The 19,477-nt window shown below is 43.3% G+C and overlaps 1 protein-coding gene across 2 annotated transcripts in view; it reads right to left on the minus strand.

Moving 5' to 3' along the window:
- Positions 1-1,369: 1,369 nt before the first annotated feature.
- Positions 1,370-19,477, minus strand: part of LMNB1 (lamin B1) — a 50,911-nt gene continuing 32,803 nt past the window's right edge. The window contains exons 8-11 of one of the 2 annotated variants that reach the window (XM_055143989.1): positions 19,081-19,185; positions 12,911-13,030; positions 8,195-8,302; positions 1,370-1,601 (exon numbers count right to left, since the gene is read on the minus strand). In XM_055143989.1, the coding sequence (XP_054999964.1) occupies positions 1,557-1,601; positions 8,195-8,302; positions 12,911-13,030; positions 19,081-19,185 (378 nt within the window). In that variant the 3' untranslated portion in view covers positions 1,370-1,556. Of the gene's footprint in view, positions 1,602-4,470; positions 5,155-8,194; positions 8,303-12,910; positions 13,031-19,080; positions 19,186-19,477 lie in introns of those variants that run through there. The other variant, XM_004609822.2, reaches the window with a different exon arrangement.

Below are 19,477 nucleotides of genomic sequence, written 5' to 3' on the forward strand. Positions count from 1 at the left end.
ATGGCAGATAGACCCAGAGAAACGGCCACTCTGATCTGTCTCACTTCTCTTCCACCCTGATTTCCTCTCACCTTCCTTCCTGGTCTCCCAATGAAAAAGCTTTGGAGCAGTCAAGATTTTATTGCCTGTTTATCTGCATGGACCTTTGGCTACATTGCTGTGATCTTCCCTCATGATCTGTTCCAACTCACCACCAACGCTCTGTGGGGAATTTCTTCCAAGTAATAAAATGGAGAAGCAGTGATGTTGGCTATTTCGGGACACACACATACATGCACACACAAACCACACGCCCTCTGTGTCATTAGTCCTGCTCTTAAGAGTTCTCCATTCATAGAGAAACGGCTGCGATTTATTCTCTTTGTAGCCTATGTACTTTCCCGTGTGGGAAAGTACAAATTTTGGACATCACCTCTGACTGGACTTGGCATGTGTGGAAGAATAGTTCCTTCTATTATTTAAAAAAAAAAAAAAAAAAGTTTTACCACCTGTCTAATCAAAAGCTGAATCACCAGTTCCAAGCATTCCCATTATTCAGTCTTCCCCACCACCCGTCGGGATGACGGGGCACTGGCACAGCTGGTGGGAGGCCCCCAGCCGTCCCAGATACCAAGTTAGCAAGGCCGCCCTGCCAGGCCCTCTGCTGTCCGGCTCACCATTCATCAGGATGAGCATCGCCCACAGCACTTTTTACCGGAGGGGAAGGTTTGGGGCCACTTCATAGGACTAGGCGCCTACTCTGGACTTGGTCACTCCCAGTGGTTTTCAGGGAAACATGTGGTGCGGGGGGATGGAATCCCACTTCCCATACTCAAAGCCTGCGCTCAGCCCAGGAGCTGTCTCTAGTGCCAAGTAAAGAAGTGTTGGCTATATCAGCCATGAACAGAGAACCTGCCTTTGTGCAAACTTAAAAGTGCTTAATCTTTTTCCTGTCCTCCTCCTCCCACTTTCCAGATCTTATGTTGCTTTTCTCTAGGAGAGAAATGAGAATGAAACTTCCAAGAAACCTGTGTCTTCAGAACCTGGACCTGCTCGCCCGGGTCTCAGTGGGGTTTCCAGTCTCCCCAGTAGTGAGAAGGGGTCCAGTTGCTTCAGGCTCCTTTCTGACTGGTCACCCTAACATCACGGCAAGTGTCCCTGGTCCGCTGCCCTTCCTTTCCCACCCAGGATGCCTGGCCGGGCTTGTGGCTCTAAGTACTGCTTTCCCATGAGCCCACAGCTGCACCAGGGTTCAGTGCAGACTCACAATTTATTTTATGGCATGCGGGAAAGTATGCAACAGGCACTCAAAAGAATGTTTCCAGCTCTTTTCACCAAGGTTCAAATTTCCTAACAATTTCTTAGCAAGACTGAAACTTCAAAGAGCAGTGGTCTACAGGGATGGCTGGGGAAATGGTTCTTCTGAAAACTGCATTTGGCTCAGTCCCTCTTGAGCCCATTTGGAAGGCTGTGGGGCACAAAGGCTGAAGAACTGGCAGTCAGGGTCGGTCACTATCCCAGGCTTTGGGAGAGCAAATACAGCTGCCAGGCTCCAGCTTAAGAAGAGTCGTGCTTGGTCAAGATTCAGGTGAGCTGGGAGATTCCCTGGTTCCAATGTAGCCCTGGGAGGGGGAAGAAAAAAAAGGAACCAGTGACCTGGGCCTCAGAAAGAGAACTCGTGTGCCGGGCTCGAAGAACTAGATAATGGACAAGGCGTCTGAGGTTCTCGTTCAGCCACTTAGCTGGAAATCTATTTCTGCCAGAGGTGAGGCCTTTTCTGCACAATTAGACTTGTGGTCCCTCTGTGTGGTCAAACTGCGGACACTTCAGATGGCTGAACAAAGGGGCTTGTGTGATAGCTGAGCACAGTCCAGTCTGAGAATAATTATCCAGCCTGAGTCAAAAACACTGAGGCAGGGCTGGGGAGTGGCTCTGTAGTAGCCTCACAAATGCCTGTGTGAGGCTCCAGGTCAGTCCTCGGCACAACGAAAATAGTACATGGGGGCTGGAGCGATAGCATTTGCCTTGCACTTGCGGCCAACCCAGGTTTGATTCCCAGCATTCCATATGGTCCCCCGAGCACTGCCAGGAGTAATTCCTGAGTGAATGAGCCAGGAGTAACCCCCATGCATAGCCAGGTGTAACCCAAAAAGTAAAAAAAATAAATAAATAAAAAAATAAAACTAGACTGGAAAGATAGCTCAGACTGAACACATGCTTTGCATGCAGACATGCAGGAGGCCCCAACTGATCCTCATGGAAAAGAAGCGCTTACAACACAAGTGAGCATCTTAACATTAAATCAGCACCCATGATTGAAGAAAACAGACAACAAAATGCAGCAGTCTTGCAAGCTGCAGAGACCAAGCCCACTTAAAGTCCTGGATTGCCAAGAGAAGTACTCAAACCACTTAATGTATTAAAAGCTACATCTGAGAGCAAACTAGGATGACATTTACACCAAGGAGCCCAATTCAGGTTGGTAGAGGGACTCACCTCATAAATCTGGGTGAATATGTTTTATTGTTATAAACTAATTAAGCTACTGAACAAGCTATGTCCTGACAGTGAGGTATATTTTGTCTCTAGAGAAATGTCACTAGAAGGATTTATTGTGCTGTTAAAAATGGAAGTGAGATGGGGCCAGAGAGATTGTCTAGGGTTTAAGGGGCTTGCACTGCAAGTAGCCAACCCGTTAGATCCTGGGCACCACATCTGGTTCTCTAATTCCCACTAGTATTGATCCCTGAGCACAGAGCCAGGGGTAAGCCCTGAGCACTGCCAGATGAGTACCGAAGCCTCCACCACCACTGAGGAAGGGCACACCCACTACTCAAAAGGTAAAAAAGCAAACAAGCCAATCCACTGCAATCAGTGGGGAACTGGATTAAGAAATCCCCAAGTTATACTGTCAAAACCCTGGGTCATGAACCACTCACCAAATATACAGCCCTTGCTAGCTACGATTCCATCTTCTAAGCCCCTCAAGGGGAAGCAAACCACAGCCTTTGGAAAAATCAGCAGATGCAGTTAAACAGATTGGCACAACAGGAACCCACAAAAAGAGAAGAAACTGTGAACTACAGGAATTTAAATGATTTTTAAAGTAAAAATAGAATAATATAAAAAAAAATATGAGGATAGCTCAAACAGCTGGAGTGCATGTTTTGCATGCAGGAGTCCCACATTTGGTCACTGCATGGTCCCCAATGCACTAAGGTGCCCCCTGCCCCCCAAAACCTGAATAGTACAGAATATCTAACCCAAATGTCCAGCCATTCTGCCACTAATGTGCCATGGCTAATTATGGGAGACATAGCTCCTTACCTCACCCTAAACTGTCATTATCATTGACAAATATCCAGAAAGAGCAAACTAGTCCTGAACTCTTACTCTGAATTTCATTAGACCATATACTAGCAAGATCTTACAAGTGTCATTTTTTAAAAAATGCCTAATAAAAATGTTGATTTCTCTAACGTAATTTACCAGCAAAGAACCTCAACTGTATTTTGATGACAAGAACCCCACCTTGTGGCAGAAATGTTCACAGCCAACTTTAATTTTGGCCATACTCTGTGTGGCCATTCTCATTCTGAAGACAAATCTGTGTTGAGAAGTTATTTTATCTGCTTCACCAGACAGAATTTCTCACCCAACATTTATCTTGTGTCTGCGACAGCACCCAAGTATGCAGTAAATCTGCAAAGTGCAGTAATTCTGGGACTTTGTGAGTTATTTTGAAGAGAAAGTGGCAGTCTTTGCACAGCTATGTGACTGCAGGAAATTTTGAGTCAAGTAAACACGCCGCTGGGTTGGCTTCCTGAAATGTGTTAGTTATGGTTCCACTTCCTACAGGATGAAATCAAGTAGCTAAAGCAATCACAAGACAAAAATTCCCAAAACCCAAAACAAATGATACCACAGTTGCTAACAACAACCCTCAAAGGACGCACCTTCAAAAGGACGCCTCTAATCAGTATCTTTTCCCAATTTTAATTGATAAAACTAGATTCTAGAAATATCTTTTTTCCCTTCTGAAAGGAATGTCTTTCAGTGATATCATACCATCCCTATAGCCTCTGTTACTTCCTTAGGTTTTTGAAACTGCTTAAATGAAAAGCTAAAAATGAAAAGCATGAAGTATGATGACTCTCAAAAACTTGGCTATTATTAGTTGTTATTTCTGATGAAGATGAGGAGAAAAGCTTCAAAACAATCTATATGTGTTTATTCCCACCTTAAAGTCAAAAGCTTTAAGGAAAAAATGGTTCAAGCAAAAAGCCCAATGATACTTTCACAGAAAACTAAACTGAAATACTTTCCACCCTTTGAGAATGTTTAAAGTTAAAAAAGACAGTAGATCAATATTAAAACAGCCTTTTATTTGTTAATGTCACATAAGAAATTTAAGCAAGTTACACTATCTTAAAAAAAAAAACACAACTAATACATTTTAAGAGAGACCCTCCCACCCGCCTCCCCCAACTGCCCGCATGAATTAAGAATCTAAGAGAAGTAACCATAAAACAAAGTTTTGCGGAATCCTTCATCCGAGTGCTTACATGATTAGGTTGATATTGCCTTCTTAAAAAATTTCTCTTTTCTACTAAAAAAAAAAAAATTTGTTGCCTTGATTGTTTATTACAAAAAAATTCAGTACAAAAGTTCGATATGTTGAAAAATGCTTCCCCCTCCCCTCACAGCACCGTAATATAGAGCAGAGAGTAATCAAGAGCAGATTGCTAACCTAGATGAAGCAATCTTCAAATTATATCCAGACCACAGTGGTTCATTGATCCTCCCCTCCCCTTCTTGTAAGAACTTAAAAACAAAAACAAAAACCACACATACATACAAAAAACGTCAAAAATTTGAGAGACCCTTTCCAAACAGTACAGTTATTAGTTCAGTGTCAATAATTCACATCTTGCAACAAAGTGTATGGATATGATGTTCTTTTAAAAAACTTTCAGTGTCAAAAAAGGAAATTAAGGCCATCAATTCGCAGCTTTAAAATTCACATAAAGGAAATATAAAAATATTCTGTGCTTCTGAGAAGGCTCTGCACTGTATGTAGGTAAGGATTAGCATACTTCTTTTATGTTGAGGACGACAGTGGACTGGAGAAGTTTACATAATTGCACAGCTTTTATTAGATGTTCTTGGGGCTCCCTGATGAGGAAAAATAAAAAATTCAATGAGTCAAAGTATTTTAAAATAAGGCAACAAAGATACAACTAATCCTAATGATCTCACTTCATCGGGACCCTTTCCATTTCTCATTTATCCTTTCTGCTCCGGCAGGTTTCCCTAGAAAATTCCCAACAAATTCCCGAATGGTGATTCACAGCCAACTCACACTGCAAAATTAGATCCCTAGGAATATTTTTCCTGATTGAGATCAATTAAATGAGAGATTCTACTCCCTAAGTAACTTTAGTATGCAGCTGAAGCTGACAGCTTTACAACTCAGGAGACAGGAGACCAGCGGACATCATTCTGCACCTCCAGCCAGATGAGGGCTTGCAGGAGCTTCAATTTCCAAATCTGGAAGCATTTGCACTGGGTTCGTCCTCAGATGGGAAGCCAAAAGGGCAACCTCTATCCAGCTATCACAGCTTCACCTCTTAACTAGATGAAATTGGTGTCTTGAAGGCCATGGAAAACCCTTCCAGCTGAGTGCGTTCAAGGCCCTTGTGCTCGTTCTCTGACTTGCAGGCAAAGCAGCTGAGCTGATCCACCCCGCCCCCCGTGAGTCTGTATATTTATTTCCACCAATCACAAAAGCTAAGCCTCAAGCTACTCTTTTGCCCCCCTGCAACTTCAAGTTCATTCTGTCACTATGGAAATCTCCCTCTCCAGGGACCCTGAGTCTCTGAAGTCCCCCTAAAAACAAGCCTAACTGTGTTCTCAATCTCTCCTTACTCCAAACTGTGCAAAAGCTACTTGGCCTAAGCATCCCGGACTCTCTCAAGCTTACCACCAACATTCTAACTCTCTCTCACAGAGCCTACAATCCTACAATCCTACTAGAAGGTTGTATTGTGGGGTGGAGTGGTTTGGGCCACCCAGGGAGTGTGGGGCTGCATTTCAAACCCAGGGCTCCAGCGTGCACAGCCTGTACTCGAGTCCTCTGAGCTGCCTCCCTGTCCCCTAGACAGATACCATCAGGGCTCATTTCCCCTGCACAGAAGCCAGCTAGCCTGTTCCCATGTAAAGGCTGACTGAGTCACTGTCTGATAAGAGACACAGAGAGCATTTCACCCCGAGCACCCAGCTGAATGCAGCTTCTTGAGTGACTTCAAACCACAGAATCACGAAAAGAAACCAGCCACTGAGGAGTGACCTGTTAATGCAGCAACACACAAGTCCCCAGAAAGCCATCGTCTGTCTTTAAATAATCAAAGAACTGCCCTATCTTCATTTAAATACCGAACAAGCATATTTTCTAGAGATCTTCTCAATTACTATTTTTTTCCTTTATATTTTTGGTTCTTGGGCCACTTCGGTGGTGCTCAGAATTTATTCATGGCTCTGCACCCAGGGGTCACTCCTGGCAGATTTGGGGGACGGGAGTGCTGAGTATCAAACCCAAGTCGGCCATGTGCAAAGCAAGCACCTACTCACTCTACTATCACTCTGGGCCGCTTGTCAATACTGAAATACATCCTATATCGTTGCTTTACCTCTGGTCATTATAAAGCATCCCATTAAGAACAGGAAACAGATTTTGCTGGTTTCTTATTAATGCCAAGTCTAATTATCAGTTCTTAAACACTCTTCTAAAATATCTAAGGAGGGGCTGGAGCAATAGCACAGTGGGTAGGGCATTTGCCTTGCACGCAGCTGACCCCAGTGTGATTCCCAGAATCCCATATGGTCCCCTGAAAACTGCCAGGGGTAACCACTGTGCATTGCTGGGTGTGACCCAAATAGCAAAATAAATAAATAAATAAATAAATAGATAAAATATCAAAGGCGGGCAGAGTTAGCACAGTAGGTAAGGCGCTTGCTTTACACAGAGCCAACACAAGTTCCATGTGGTTCCCCAAGCCCACCAGGAGTGATTCCTGAGTGCAAGAATATAATCTAATTAATATAGTTATATAATCCACTTCAACTTTGTGTTTCTTAACTCTAGGGTCTAAACTTGTAAGAGAAAGCTTATTTGGGGGTAGAATAGGGCAACTAAAGTAAAATTAGTCATAAAGCTGGAGACTGCCTTATTAACAACAGGAAATTTTAATACGTGATTAAGACTATTTTTACTATAAACTAAAGACTCATTAGTTATTAACAATCTCAATGTAATTAAAATCAAATTTGGAGTTTCTTTTTTTTTTTTTTTTGCTTTTTGGGTCACACCCGGCGATGCACAGGGGTTGCTCCTGGCTCTGCACTCAGGAATTACCCCTGGCGGTGCTCAGGGGACCATATGGGATGCTGGGAATAGAACCCGGGTCGGCCGTGTGCAAGGCAAACGCCCTACCCGCTGTGCTATTGCTCCAGCCCCAAATTTGGAGTTTCTTTAAGAATTCTCAAAAGCCTAATAAGTATCAGCTAAATCTACCTGGCAATTAAATAATTAAAATTTTAAAATAACAATAACTGTTTTTGCAATGAGTTTACTGTTACATACATATAGCTTTTTTGTTTTGGTGGTACTGGTACAGATCCAGGATATCTGCCACTGAGCAACACTCCCAGCCTTGGATACGTTAGTGATCCAAACCCTCAGTCATGGAATTTGATCGCATTTCAAAGAGACATGCTTCCCTACTTAGAGTGAATATGGCATGTCCTATCATAACATACAAAAGACAAAGCTGAAATACGATTGAGAAAAAAATTTTCAAAGAGTATTTTCTTCTAGCACTCTAGTTTATAATCCTGAATATCCCCTCAGGAAAAACAAATTCCACAGTAAAGCATGGGCCTGATTCACCAGGTAATGGGGGGTGGGGGAGACCTCTACCCCAATGGTTTGAGATTCTACATACTCGTTATAAAATTTAAGAGATAGTACAGCAGGTAGGCTGCTTGCCTTGCATGCCGCTGACTGCAGTGTATCTCCGACATCACATATGCACCCCTGAGCACTGCCAGGAGTGATTCCTGAGCAGAGCTGAGATTAACCCCCAAGCACCATCAGGTCTAATCCAGTCCCTGATGGCCCCCCAACCCCCGATAAAATTTAAACCAAAAATAATACCTGCTGGTGGAGAAGTTCATCCTCAACAAACACTTCAGCTGCCTCTTCCTCCTCCTCCTCTTCTTCAGGTATGGTTGTCTTAAAGACTGTACTTCTTTGCGCAACCTCCTGAAAATGAGTATTTTGATTTCAAGTTAAAGTCAAGCTCCAACTCAAAAAGACTATAGGAAAAAAGGGACCCTTTACCTGCTTTATTAAAAAAAAAAAGTTACAAAATCGGGGACTGTTTTATAAAAATTGGTGCATCGGTAGTTTTAGCTACTGAGAGGAATTTTGTGTAATTAGTAGCAATTATTATGTGCTCAATATTCCCCACAGGGGAGCTAGCGGTATTCAATTTGAAAGACCTGCTGAGAAGTTTCCACTGTGCTTTTATCCCATCCTGTTACTCGAACCCTGTAAATGACTTGGGACACTAAATTCTTTATAGCACGCAACATGAGTTCAGTTTCGAGTCCGTGGCTTAGCAAAGAGAAGGTCCTAAATCTATGTGAAGTGAAATGAAGACGAGGACGACTGCTGTGCTCTCAGAGGCCCTGGAGGCCACACGAACACCTGAGGAAAGAACAAGGAAAGAAAAGAAAAGAAAGAAAAGAACAAGCAGGAAAGAACAAGTTCCCTTCGTTCCTTCGGATCAGAATCAGCTGGAGAGCAGCACTTAGCGATGACAACCAGGTGACATGCAGGGCGTGAGAACACCCGTGACTTGAGACAGCACCCCCAAAAGTTTGAGTGTTCCACCAAAAGGCTGGCAGGCAGATGAGCCCCGTACATGGGGGAGGCTGACTTACACAGGGCAGCCGTGCTTGCTCACATGCCAGGCCACCCCGCCCACCTGATGGCCTGTGAATGCATGTGTCCTCCTACACCAGCCTGAAGTCACTCAGGAAAGTCCACAGAGGAAAATACTGAAATGACTTTGAGTAAAAGAAGTCTTATCTGAAATTCTGCAACAACCAGCTTCTTTTGCGAAATAGCAGAGGAAGACAAAAGAAAGCAAAACAGAGCCTGAGTGACAGTACAGAGGTTAAGGTGCTTGCCTTGCATGCAGCCGACCCCTGCTCCCTCCCCAGCACTGTCAGATGTGGCCCTAGCCCCCACTCTCAATCCCCCTCCTCCCCCAAAAAAAACCACAAAACAAAAACACAGCCTTGTCACAGAAATGAGGCAGTACATGAGAAATTTTGATTGCTGGTGCAGGACTCTGGAAGGTGAGCTGTTTTAAATCTCAGAAAACTTTAGTTCTGGGACTGGAGTGATAGCACAGCGGGTAGGGGGTTTGCCTTGCACGAGGCCAACCCGGGTTCGATTCCCAGCATCCCATATGGTCTCCCGAGCACCGCCAGGAGTGATTCCTGAGTTCAGAGCCAGAAGTAACCCTGAGCATCGCCAGGTGTGACCCAAAAAAAGCAAAAGAATAATTAAAAAGTGTGAGAAATAAAAAAAAAAAAAAAAAACTTTAGTTCTGAGCTGAATCTATTTACAAAAAAACAAACAGCCACTTCACCAAGCCTGCTTTAGCCAGTAACGGAAACCGTGGGTCAGTTCTCTAAGATATCTATCAGGGATGGTGGCACACAAAATGGGAAAAGAGAGAACCTCAAAATTTTCAGAGCACCTAGCTTTCCTCAGGGTCATCAAAATAAGGAGAAAGGAGTCCAAAGACAATACACTCCCGAAACTCCGAAATGCACCAGTGCGTGCCTAGCAGCCCCTGAGGGTGCACGGGCTCTGAAGCCAGCAGGACCCCGCCCCGCCCACTACCACTGGGACCATCGGACACAAGTGAGAACCCCCGAATACCCCGCCCGACTTCAAGTTTACGTCACCATAACTCCTTGTACCCTAAGTCTCCTAAACAAGCACTTTCCATCTGCAAAAATCAATGAACAACTCTTGCAGAACATTTGGATACATCTAAAAATGTATCCAGGAAAATTATAAAACAAATTCAGAAAAAAAAATGTAGGACCAAAAGTTGTTTAGATCAATGTTGCTGCGCTGTCTCTCCCCCTCCCCCCCCCCCCGCCTCCTCACAGCGCCCAAGGCTCAGCAAGGCAGGTCCCGGCTGTGGGGCTCTGAGGCAGAGGGCCTGGGGAACCTGAACCCCCTCGCTCCTACCACACAAGCAGGAGTGCTACATAGTGGACTGGGACATACATGATCCTGCACATCCAAAAGGTTCAGTATATGTTACTTTTAATTTCTTTCATAGAAAAACACGGTACTGTGCTGTGGTGACATTGGTCACTTTAGTTCACCCAGCACCCTCCTTCCCCTTCTTAGTAAGAGCCCAGCTTTCCTGGGGCCGCCCCTCCTGCCCCAGCCTGTGTCTCAGGGGGCTGAGTGTATTCCAGTAAATGGCGCAGAGGTGGCATGTGAAACGTAAGCAAGGAAGAATCTCAGGGGCAGGCGCCCTTTCCCACAATTTCCCCCAGAAAGGGTAAACCTCCAGGAACAGCAGGAACGGTTGCTTCCCAAGGGAGAAAACGAGACCAGGGGACACTATAAATCACTGCTCAGTTCACTTTCTCTGGGTTTTGGGTTATAGGGTCCAGATATTTCCATTATTTCAAAGTAGTTTAAATAGGTATTTTGGGACTTCAAATGGCTAAGCAAGAAAAATATATATACTGAAAAAATTAAACTTGAGAGGCCGGAGATAGTGCTTGCATGCAATGGTTCCGGGTTTGATTGTTGGCACCCCATGCGCTCCCCTGAGCTCTCTGGATTGTTTACTAAGTGCACACCAGGAGTAAATCCTGAGTACCACCAGGTGTGACAGAGAAAACATAAAAAAAAACTTGGTGACAAGACAGTACCTATAACCAGAGAAAACCAGTGTTCATTGTGTAATTATACAATATTTCAAATATGATCTGGTACCTAATAAACATGGTCTTTATTAACTACTTTAATAAATTGCCCAAAGTGCTTCCCTATCACAGAAAGAACTATTATTAATTATACTTTCCTGTGAAAGTTTATTGAAATGAGAGATAAACCAACCAGATGATCTACTATGCAGTGGTTTGGATTACGGGACACCTGAGCTTCAGTTAGCTTTACTGAAATGTCAGCTGTAATATTACCTCAAGACATACCCCACATGCCAAGAAACAGACTTTGTTCAGATGTTACTGTATAGCGGGGCTTTGGACCTCTTGTATCACAAATTTCCTCTGATAAGACTTCTGACTTGGAACACATTTTACCCAGGAAGAGATGGTATACATGGTGACTCAATTCCATGGCTCACAAAAACCTATTTCATTGGTTTTCAATCAGAAAATCCCTAAGAACAGTATTTTGAAGGAGCTGTGTATCTGCCAATTTCACGCTGAAGACCCCCTGTCGGTGGAGCTGTGAATATTCTAGCAATTGGGTAATAGTACCAGTGACATCTGGGCACAATCCCAGAGTGCTAATGGGAGGTACTAGAGTTTCCAAACAGAGAACAGAGAAAAGAGAAGACCAGGATCCTGAAATCTGAAAATGGCCGAAGACATCTGTAAAGGACTCCCCTCCTCTGAGAACCTAACAGGGCCAGTCCCTTGAGTCACCCAAATCTCACACATGCAGACTCTGGATGTGTACCCTGGAGGTCCCAAGGGAGCAGAGGCTTAGCATGCAGGAGGCCTGGGGCCCAACCCCAGCACCACACAATCCCAGGTACTGCCAGGGGAGATTTCTCAAGCAGCGTGCTGGGAGTAGCCCTAAACCCAAAATAAATTTACCGACTGAATTTGATGTACTAAATATAAAGAGTTATCCACCTTAGAAAAAGAGAAAAAAAAAAATCAAATGCCAGTTTCCTTTCAGTCCCAATTGGGATCCAGGGCGGTCTTAGTGGCCAATTAATTTCTTTAGAAAAGTGGAGTAAATGCTGGGACATTTCTCAGAAGGGACAGAGGGCAGGACAGAGGGGCACAGAACTTCTTATGCGAATACCTCCCATGGTAAATATGGTTTCACTTTCTCTAAATGGGAACAGGATTTTGCTTTTGTTTTCAATTTACCTAGTACTACAGCCATACCACCCTGAAAGTGCCCGATCTCGTCAATTTACCTAGTAAAGTGCCCATTACACGAAATGAGAGCAGGTCCTCGCCCCACTGTGCATGGCACTTGTGAGAAAGGCAGGCACCACGCACTGTGCAGCTGAGACATCTCTATCTCTCTCTCTGTCTCTCTCTCCCCCTCCCTCCCTCCCTCTCCCCCTCTCCCTCTCACTCCCTTCCTCCCTCTCTCCCTCCCTCCTCCCCTCTCTCATCCTTGGATGTACAAGCACTCCACAATATTCATCTCAGGAACACTCTGGGAGATTTCGTAACAAGATCAGTGACAAGTATTTACTAGAGGCTAAATACTGTTGTTCTGAGCATTTCTCATGGACCATCTCATTTGTAGTAAATGTTTTATCTTCGTTTTAAAATGAGAAAATTAAGGGAAGTAAAGGGACTTGCCTAAAGCCACAAAGCCAGTGGACAGAGGACAGGGTGGACACAGACTCCGAAGTCCGTGCTAATCCTCAGCGGTGTCATGCACACATACTTCATCGCCCAAATCCAAAGGCAGTTTTACTTAGATATTCACGGCAGTCTTAAGGCAACGTGAAGCACTTTTTTTACATTTCAATCTGATATCCAAACTAAATCACGTGTACAGGAGACATTTTCCAGTAACAGGGACAGACAGCTGCTGCTAAGGCCATACCTCTCCCTGAGAATTTCTCAATATAACCTTCACGTCTTCACCAGTGCCCCAAGAGTTCTGGTTCTTCCAGATGAGGTCTGTGGGAGGACTGGCTGTGACCCCAGCATTTGCGGCCCAGATCTGGAAAACAAAAAGGACACCCGGTTACTCAGCACCCACTCTCCCTCCTGCCAGCAAGAGCCACACACTGAGGAGACGGAAGAGCCCATAGGAGGGCTGGCTGAGAATGTCTTGGAGTTGTGTCCTTGGCTGCACTTGCTCTGTAAGGAATGGGAGTCTAGCCCTGTCTATCCTCTGGGAGCATAACCCAGAGCTTTTCAAAGCCCTCCTTTTCCCAAAGGAAAAACAAAGGAGGAGACACTGAGCTCTGAGGGGAGTTCCCACACTACTCCTCATGTCGGCCGACACCAAGCAAGTCACCTTATTCCACCATCCTTCAGCCAGACCAAAGTGCCGAACACACAGGGGTTATTGCGGAGAACAAGCGGTCACCCAGAGGGGCTGGCTCATCCAGCAGGTGTGAGTTCTGGTAGTGTGCTGCTTGCTACTCCAGGGACTTCTGGGCCAGCCCTGTAACTCGCCCCAGCAATTCTTTCAGCTGCCTACAGCAGGAAGTAGGGAGCTGACAAACTTTCTCAAACGTGCAGCGCATAGCCTCAGTCTAGAACACTCAGAACCTGCTCTGACCCCCACCGAAGAAAACATTCCAATGTTTAAGATTAAAGTGAAAAGAATCCAGGAAATGAATAAACCAACTACCCAACGGCAAATATGAACAGTAGTAAATAAACAAAACAAAGAAAATAATTACATTTTTCTTCTCATCAGCATGGAAATTCAGCCTTGATTTTAACATGTTTTTATTTTGGCAGAAAAGTCAGGGGCAGAATGAAGCAAACTTGAGAATACAGAAAAGCCAAGAATACAAAAACCTTGCCTACCACATGCAAGGCAAACACCTTTACACTGCTGTACTATCTCTCTGGCCCCATTTTTTAAAATTTAGTCACCACGAAATTACAAAGCTCTCCATGACTACAATCCCTTCACCAGTGTCTCTTCACTCCCACAATCTGGATGCCCGTGCACGTCTATAAATAAAACACTGTCAATGTAGGGGCTATCAGGAATAATACCACTAGCTAATATTTATCTATTTTAAGATCTCAGGTAGAGGGAACAGAAGTTATGATACAGCCTTTCACGTAACCCACCCCAGTTCAATTTCAAGCCTGAGAACATCCAGGGATAACTCCTGAGCACGACGTCAGGAATAGTCAAGACAAACCCTTGAGCACTGGCAAGTATGGCCCAAAAACCCAAAAAGGGGAAGAGGGGAAAAAAAAAAAAGATGTAATATGAAGGGTTATATGAGGACAAAAGGAAGATAGGACAGGAGTATAAGGGTATGTATTTTAAACTGGAGAGAAAATCTATACGCTGCTATTATTAGGAAAGAGACTTTACTTTTCAGTTGCTTACTTACAAGCTCTCAGGACTATAAATATAAAGAAACCGTAAGAGTTCGATCAAGGCTCACTTTCATATTACGTGTAATGTTAAGTGTTTTCTTCCAAGCAACATTTCAGTAGTCCATATGGAATCATATCATTAAACCTATTTTTATTTAAAGAAATCTTTATTGTGTTCTGAGATTTTGTCTGGGAGCCTCTCCTGTGGTATTAGGGGCTACAGGGTGACACCCAGTGGTCCTAGGGAGGCCCTGCAGTGCCGTGTATCGTCTCCCTTGTCACTGCACCTTAATGAGAATCATAAAATGTCAATAATCTTATTGGGCAAGTTAACCTAACAATTCGACTAGCCCAAACTAGGAAATGCTGAGGTTATCTCCAAGTCTGAGGCTTAGTTGTTTTAGGGTTTTTTTTTTTTTGGGGGGGGGGCAGGGGGAGATGATGGGAATGGGAGATTTGGGCCTAGACTGGTGGCGTTGATAGACTACTCCGGACTGCTCAGGTAACCATATGGGTTGCCAAGGATCGAACTACAGTCTACCAAATGCAAGGCAAACCCCTTTACGCTAGTGTACTATCTCTCTGCCTCATTTTTTTAAATTCAGTCACCGTGAAATCACAAAGCTCTTCATGACTACCAATCCCTTCACCAGTGTCCCTTTCCTCCCTCCCACCAGTCTGCTTCTAGAGAGCACTGTCCAACAGTGCCACAGAGTTTCATGCATGACACTCCGCCTTCAGTGCCGCCTCCTCCTCCCGTCTGAATGCTCCACTCCACCACAGGCCTTAGGCCTTTCGTCCCTCACACCCCATCCTAGCCTCCAGCCCCCAAGTGTGGCATGTTTTCTACTGAGTACCAAGCCTCATGCTCTTTATTTCCATTGTATTCATTATCCCGCCATGTTTCTTTATGTCCTGCATATGAGAGGGATCATTCTGTGTCAGTCCCTCCCCTCTGCAGAGGGAGCCCATCACTCAGCAGGACACTCTCCAGGCCCCTCCCTGTGGGAGCAAATTGCATGACTCTTCTCCTATGGCCAAAGAGTATTCCATAGTGTATATGTAACATAGTTTCTTCCCCAGGCATCTATTGTTTGACACTTGGGTTGTTTCCAGATTTATGCCATTGTGAACAGTGCTGTGAGAAAGACAGGATGCAAAGGTCCTTTCTCCACTTATTTTCTGGGTCTCTGAGGTAATTTCCAAGAAGTGGATTTGCTGGATCCAATGGAAGTCAACTCCTAATTACTCTAGGAATGTCTGTATTGTTTTCCAGTAAGACGGGACCTGTCAACATTTCCACCAGCAGCGAGTAAGAGCACCATTCTCCCTGCATCCACACAGCATTGGTTTTTCTTGCTCTTTTTGATGTGTGCCAGTCTCTGTGGTGTTAGGTGACATCTCATTACTGTTTTGATTTGCATCTGTCTGATGATTAGTGATGCAGAGCATTTTTTTCGTGTGCCTTTTGGCTATTTGTATTTCTTCTTTAAGTATGTCTCTGCTGTGCTCTTCTCCCCATATTTTGATGGGGCTGGGTGGTGCTTTGTTGTCAAGTTCTACCAATGCCTTGTATCTGACTAAATTTTTCTATATTGATCAAACATTGAAATAATATTTTGGAAATGTTGGACTAAATAAAATGTATCATGAATGTTTCACATCTTTCATGTATGACTATAAGAAAAATTTTAATTATATATACTTCTCTTATTTCTGTTCTAGTTTTTAAACTGATCTTTGCTATTTATTGCGTTGTACAATTTTAAAGATCACTTATCACCACTGTCATGTTCCAAACACCTTCTTATCACATTTAATACCAGCAACTATAGGGGAAAATGCATTATATTATTTTAAATGATAATTGAGTTCTCCACTACACCTAAAGAATATATATCTATTTAGCCCCTGAGGAACTATATCCAGTGGAAAAAGCAGATGATTGGCATAATGGTTTCACATTAGAGAGAGAGCACACTCGAATCTGAATCTTCTGAATTAAAATGTCACATTCTTTCCACAGTATATGGCTTCGATAAAACACCTAATTGAACTCAGCAATTTTCTCTCATTATAATAATTACTAAAGCAAAGAAAGGATAGTGTAGTTGGTTCCCATTTTTATTCCCATTTTACCCATTACAAAATCAGCACCTGATACTTTTAAATGTAGCATCAAGTACTGTAAGAACACTTTTTAAAGACAAGTTCTAACCTGTTTGAGCCTTTGATCTTAAACACAGCTTCTATCAACAACATCTGCACATGTATGTTCATCGCAGCACTGTTTACAATAGCCAGAATCTGGAAAAAACCCGAATGCCCCAGAACGGATGACTGGTTGAGGAAACTTTGGTACATCTATACAATGGAATACTATGCAGCTGTTAGAAAAAAGGAGGTCAAGAATTTTGTAGTCAAGTGGATGGGCATGAAAAGTTTCATGCTGAGTGAAATGAGTCAGAAAGAGAGAGACAGACATAGAAAGACTGCACTCATCTATGGTATATAGAATAACAGAGTGGGAGACTAACACCCAAGAACTGTAGAAATAAGTACCAGGAGGTTGACTCCATGGCTTCGAGGCTGGCCTCACGTTCCGGGGAAAGGTCAACTCAGAGAAGCGATCACCAACTATATTGTAGTCGAAGGCCATGTGGGGGAAGGGAGTTGCGGGCTGAATGAGGGCTAGAGACTGAGCACAGCGGCCACTCAACACCTTTATTGCAAACCACAACAGCTAATTAGAGAGAGAAAACAGAAGGGAATGCCTTGCCACAGTGGCAGGGTGGGGTGGGGGGGAGATGGGATTGGGGAGGGTGGGAGGGACACTGGGTTTACGGGTGGTGGAGAATGGGCACTGGTGAAGGGATGGGTTCCAAACTTTGTATGAGGGAAGTATAAGCACAAAAGTGTATAAATCTGTAACTGTACCCTCACGGTGATTCTCTAATTAAAAATAAATAAATTAAAAAAAAAAAAAACAGCTTCTATCATCATAAAATCTTAAATACGCTTAATTTTTACACAAATCAATAGAAAGATACACATCTACATTGTTTTGCGCTTAGCTTTTGTTTTTTCTGGGCCACACCCAGCGATGCTCAGGGCCTATTTCTGCATCTATGATCAGGGATCACTCCTGGCTGGCTCAGGAGACCTCATGGGAGGGATGTCTGGGACTAAAGCCCGGTCACCCGTGTGAAAGACAAATGCCCTGCCTGCTGTACTATCGCTCCAGCCCCAACATCTCCACATTTTAGTAATGAAATTCTAAGAAAAGAACGTGCTTTAAATTCTGAAGCACCTTTATTTACAGCCAACAGCACGGCCCCAGGCACTGAGCGGTCCAGAACACTATGTACAGCAGACCAAAGTCACCCTGAAATGGACTGTTCAGGATCCAGGTTAGGAAATTTTTTATTATCAGAGAAAAAACTGTTGTATCTTTTACACTACATTTATAAAATAAACCTTTTTCAGAGTTAACTTGGCATCAAGAGAAAGTATGGGGTTAAGATGCTTGCCTTGCGGAACCAAATATATACCACAGCTGGTGGGCACTTGCCTTGCATACAGCTGACCCAGGTTCTTTGCCCAGCACTTAATATGACCATGTTGGTCATACTGAGCCTTTGATCTTAAACACTATTTTTATCACCATAAAATCTTTAATGTGTTTAATTTTTACAGAATTAAAATTCCTGAGAACTGCCAGGAGTGACCCTAACACAGAGTCAAGAGTAAGTCCAAGACACAGTTGGGTCTAACTTTTGTGTGTTCAATTCCAGCATCACATAAAGTCCACCAAGAATTCCCAGGATCGATTCCTGAGCACCATCAGGTGTGGCCCAAACAATATTCCCTACTAAATTTTATTCTTTATAATGCACCTAACAACAAATGACTTTTGTTCAAAACAGAGGCCCCTCCCCACTCACCACATCCTAGCTTAAGGGATCTAACTGACTAATGTAATGTCAGAACAAACTAGCCAGGTGATTATTGTGTTCACATATAAAACTAATTCTCCTCTTTTCTGGTAGCAGGGACCCCCCCAACAAAGCTCAGAGGACCATGCAATATCAGTGATTGAAACTGAGGCCTTCTCACCCAAGCATCATGCCAGGTAAGCTCTCCAACCCTTTGTGCAATCAATCTCTCTGGTTCCTGAAATTTGTATTTTTAAGGCATGATCTAGCTCTAATAGCTTTGTACATCAAACAGTAGCTCATGAATTATACCAGTTTACAAGTATCAAAAGATAGGTATTTTTATATCTACTAGAAGAGAAAATAATAAGAATTCAAAGATTTTTTGTCACTTTTAACAGTCAATTATCACTCAAAAATAGAATTTTCCACCTTTAATAACATTTGCAATTCCACAATAACCTCAGAGATGTTTGCATGCTCATTTCTAGAGTCTATCTGTTTGAGTCAAATATTTTATTGAATTAACTATTAGCTAAGACACCAAAGATAGAGAGCTGGAGTGATAGTACAGCAGATAAGGCACTTGCTTGGCATGTAGCTAACCTGGGTTCAAGTCCTCAATCCCTGTTACCCCATATAATCCCTGAGCCCTGCCAGAAGTGATCCCTGAGCAGAAAGTATAAACTCACACCACTTGGGTGTGACCCCAAAAGAAAAACAAGACACCAAAGTGAAATTAATTGGTGGGTTATTCACTTACTGTAACAGTCTGGCCTGCTTTCAGCACATATCTTGAGGTATATTTATAGCTGACTGATGTGTCTCCAATTTTTCGGATCATCTCCCAACCTCCCATTGGTTGATCCTATTCACAGAACATAAAAGGAGGTCACTCTAAATATATAAAAAGTTACAGAATTATCAAATAATCTTTTATTTGCTAAAGGGTTATAAACTACAGTTAAACTAAAACCACTTTACAGGTATTCCTATGACTAGTATTTTCCACAATAAAAATGAAAACATGGTTCAGCAAAACAGCTAATATTCACAATGCTGCAGTGAACTATAAAGCATTCAATTAAAAAAAAAAGAGAGAGAGAGAAAAGAAGCTTAAAAAGAGGATGTGCTCCAAATTAAATCATGCTACTGTAGCT

Source organism: Sorex araneus, chromosome 6 (genome assembly GCF_027595985.1).
Source record: "Sorex araneus isolate mSorAra2 chromosome 6, mSorAra2.pri, whole genome shotgun sequence".
Taxonomy (NCBI): Eukaryota; Metazoa; Chordata; class Mammalia; order Eulipotyphla; family Soricidae; genus Sorex; species Sorex araneus.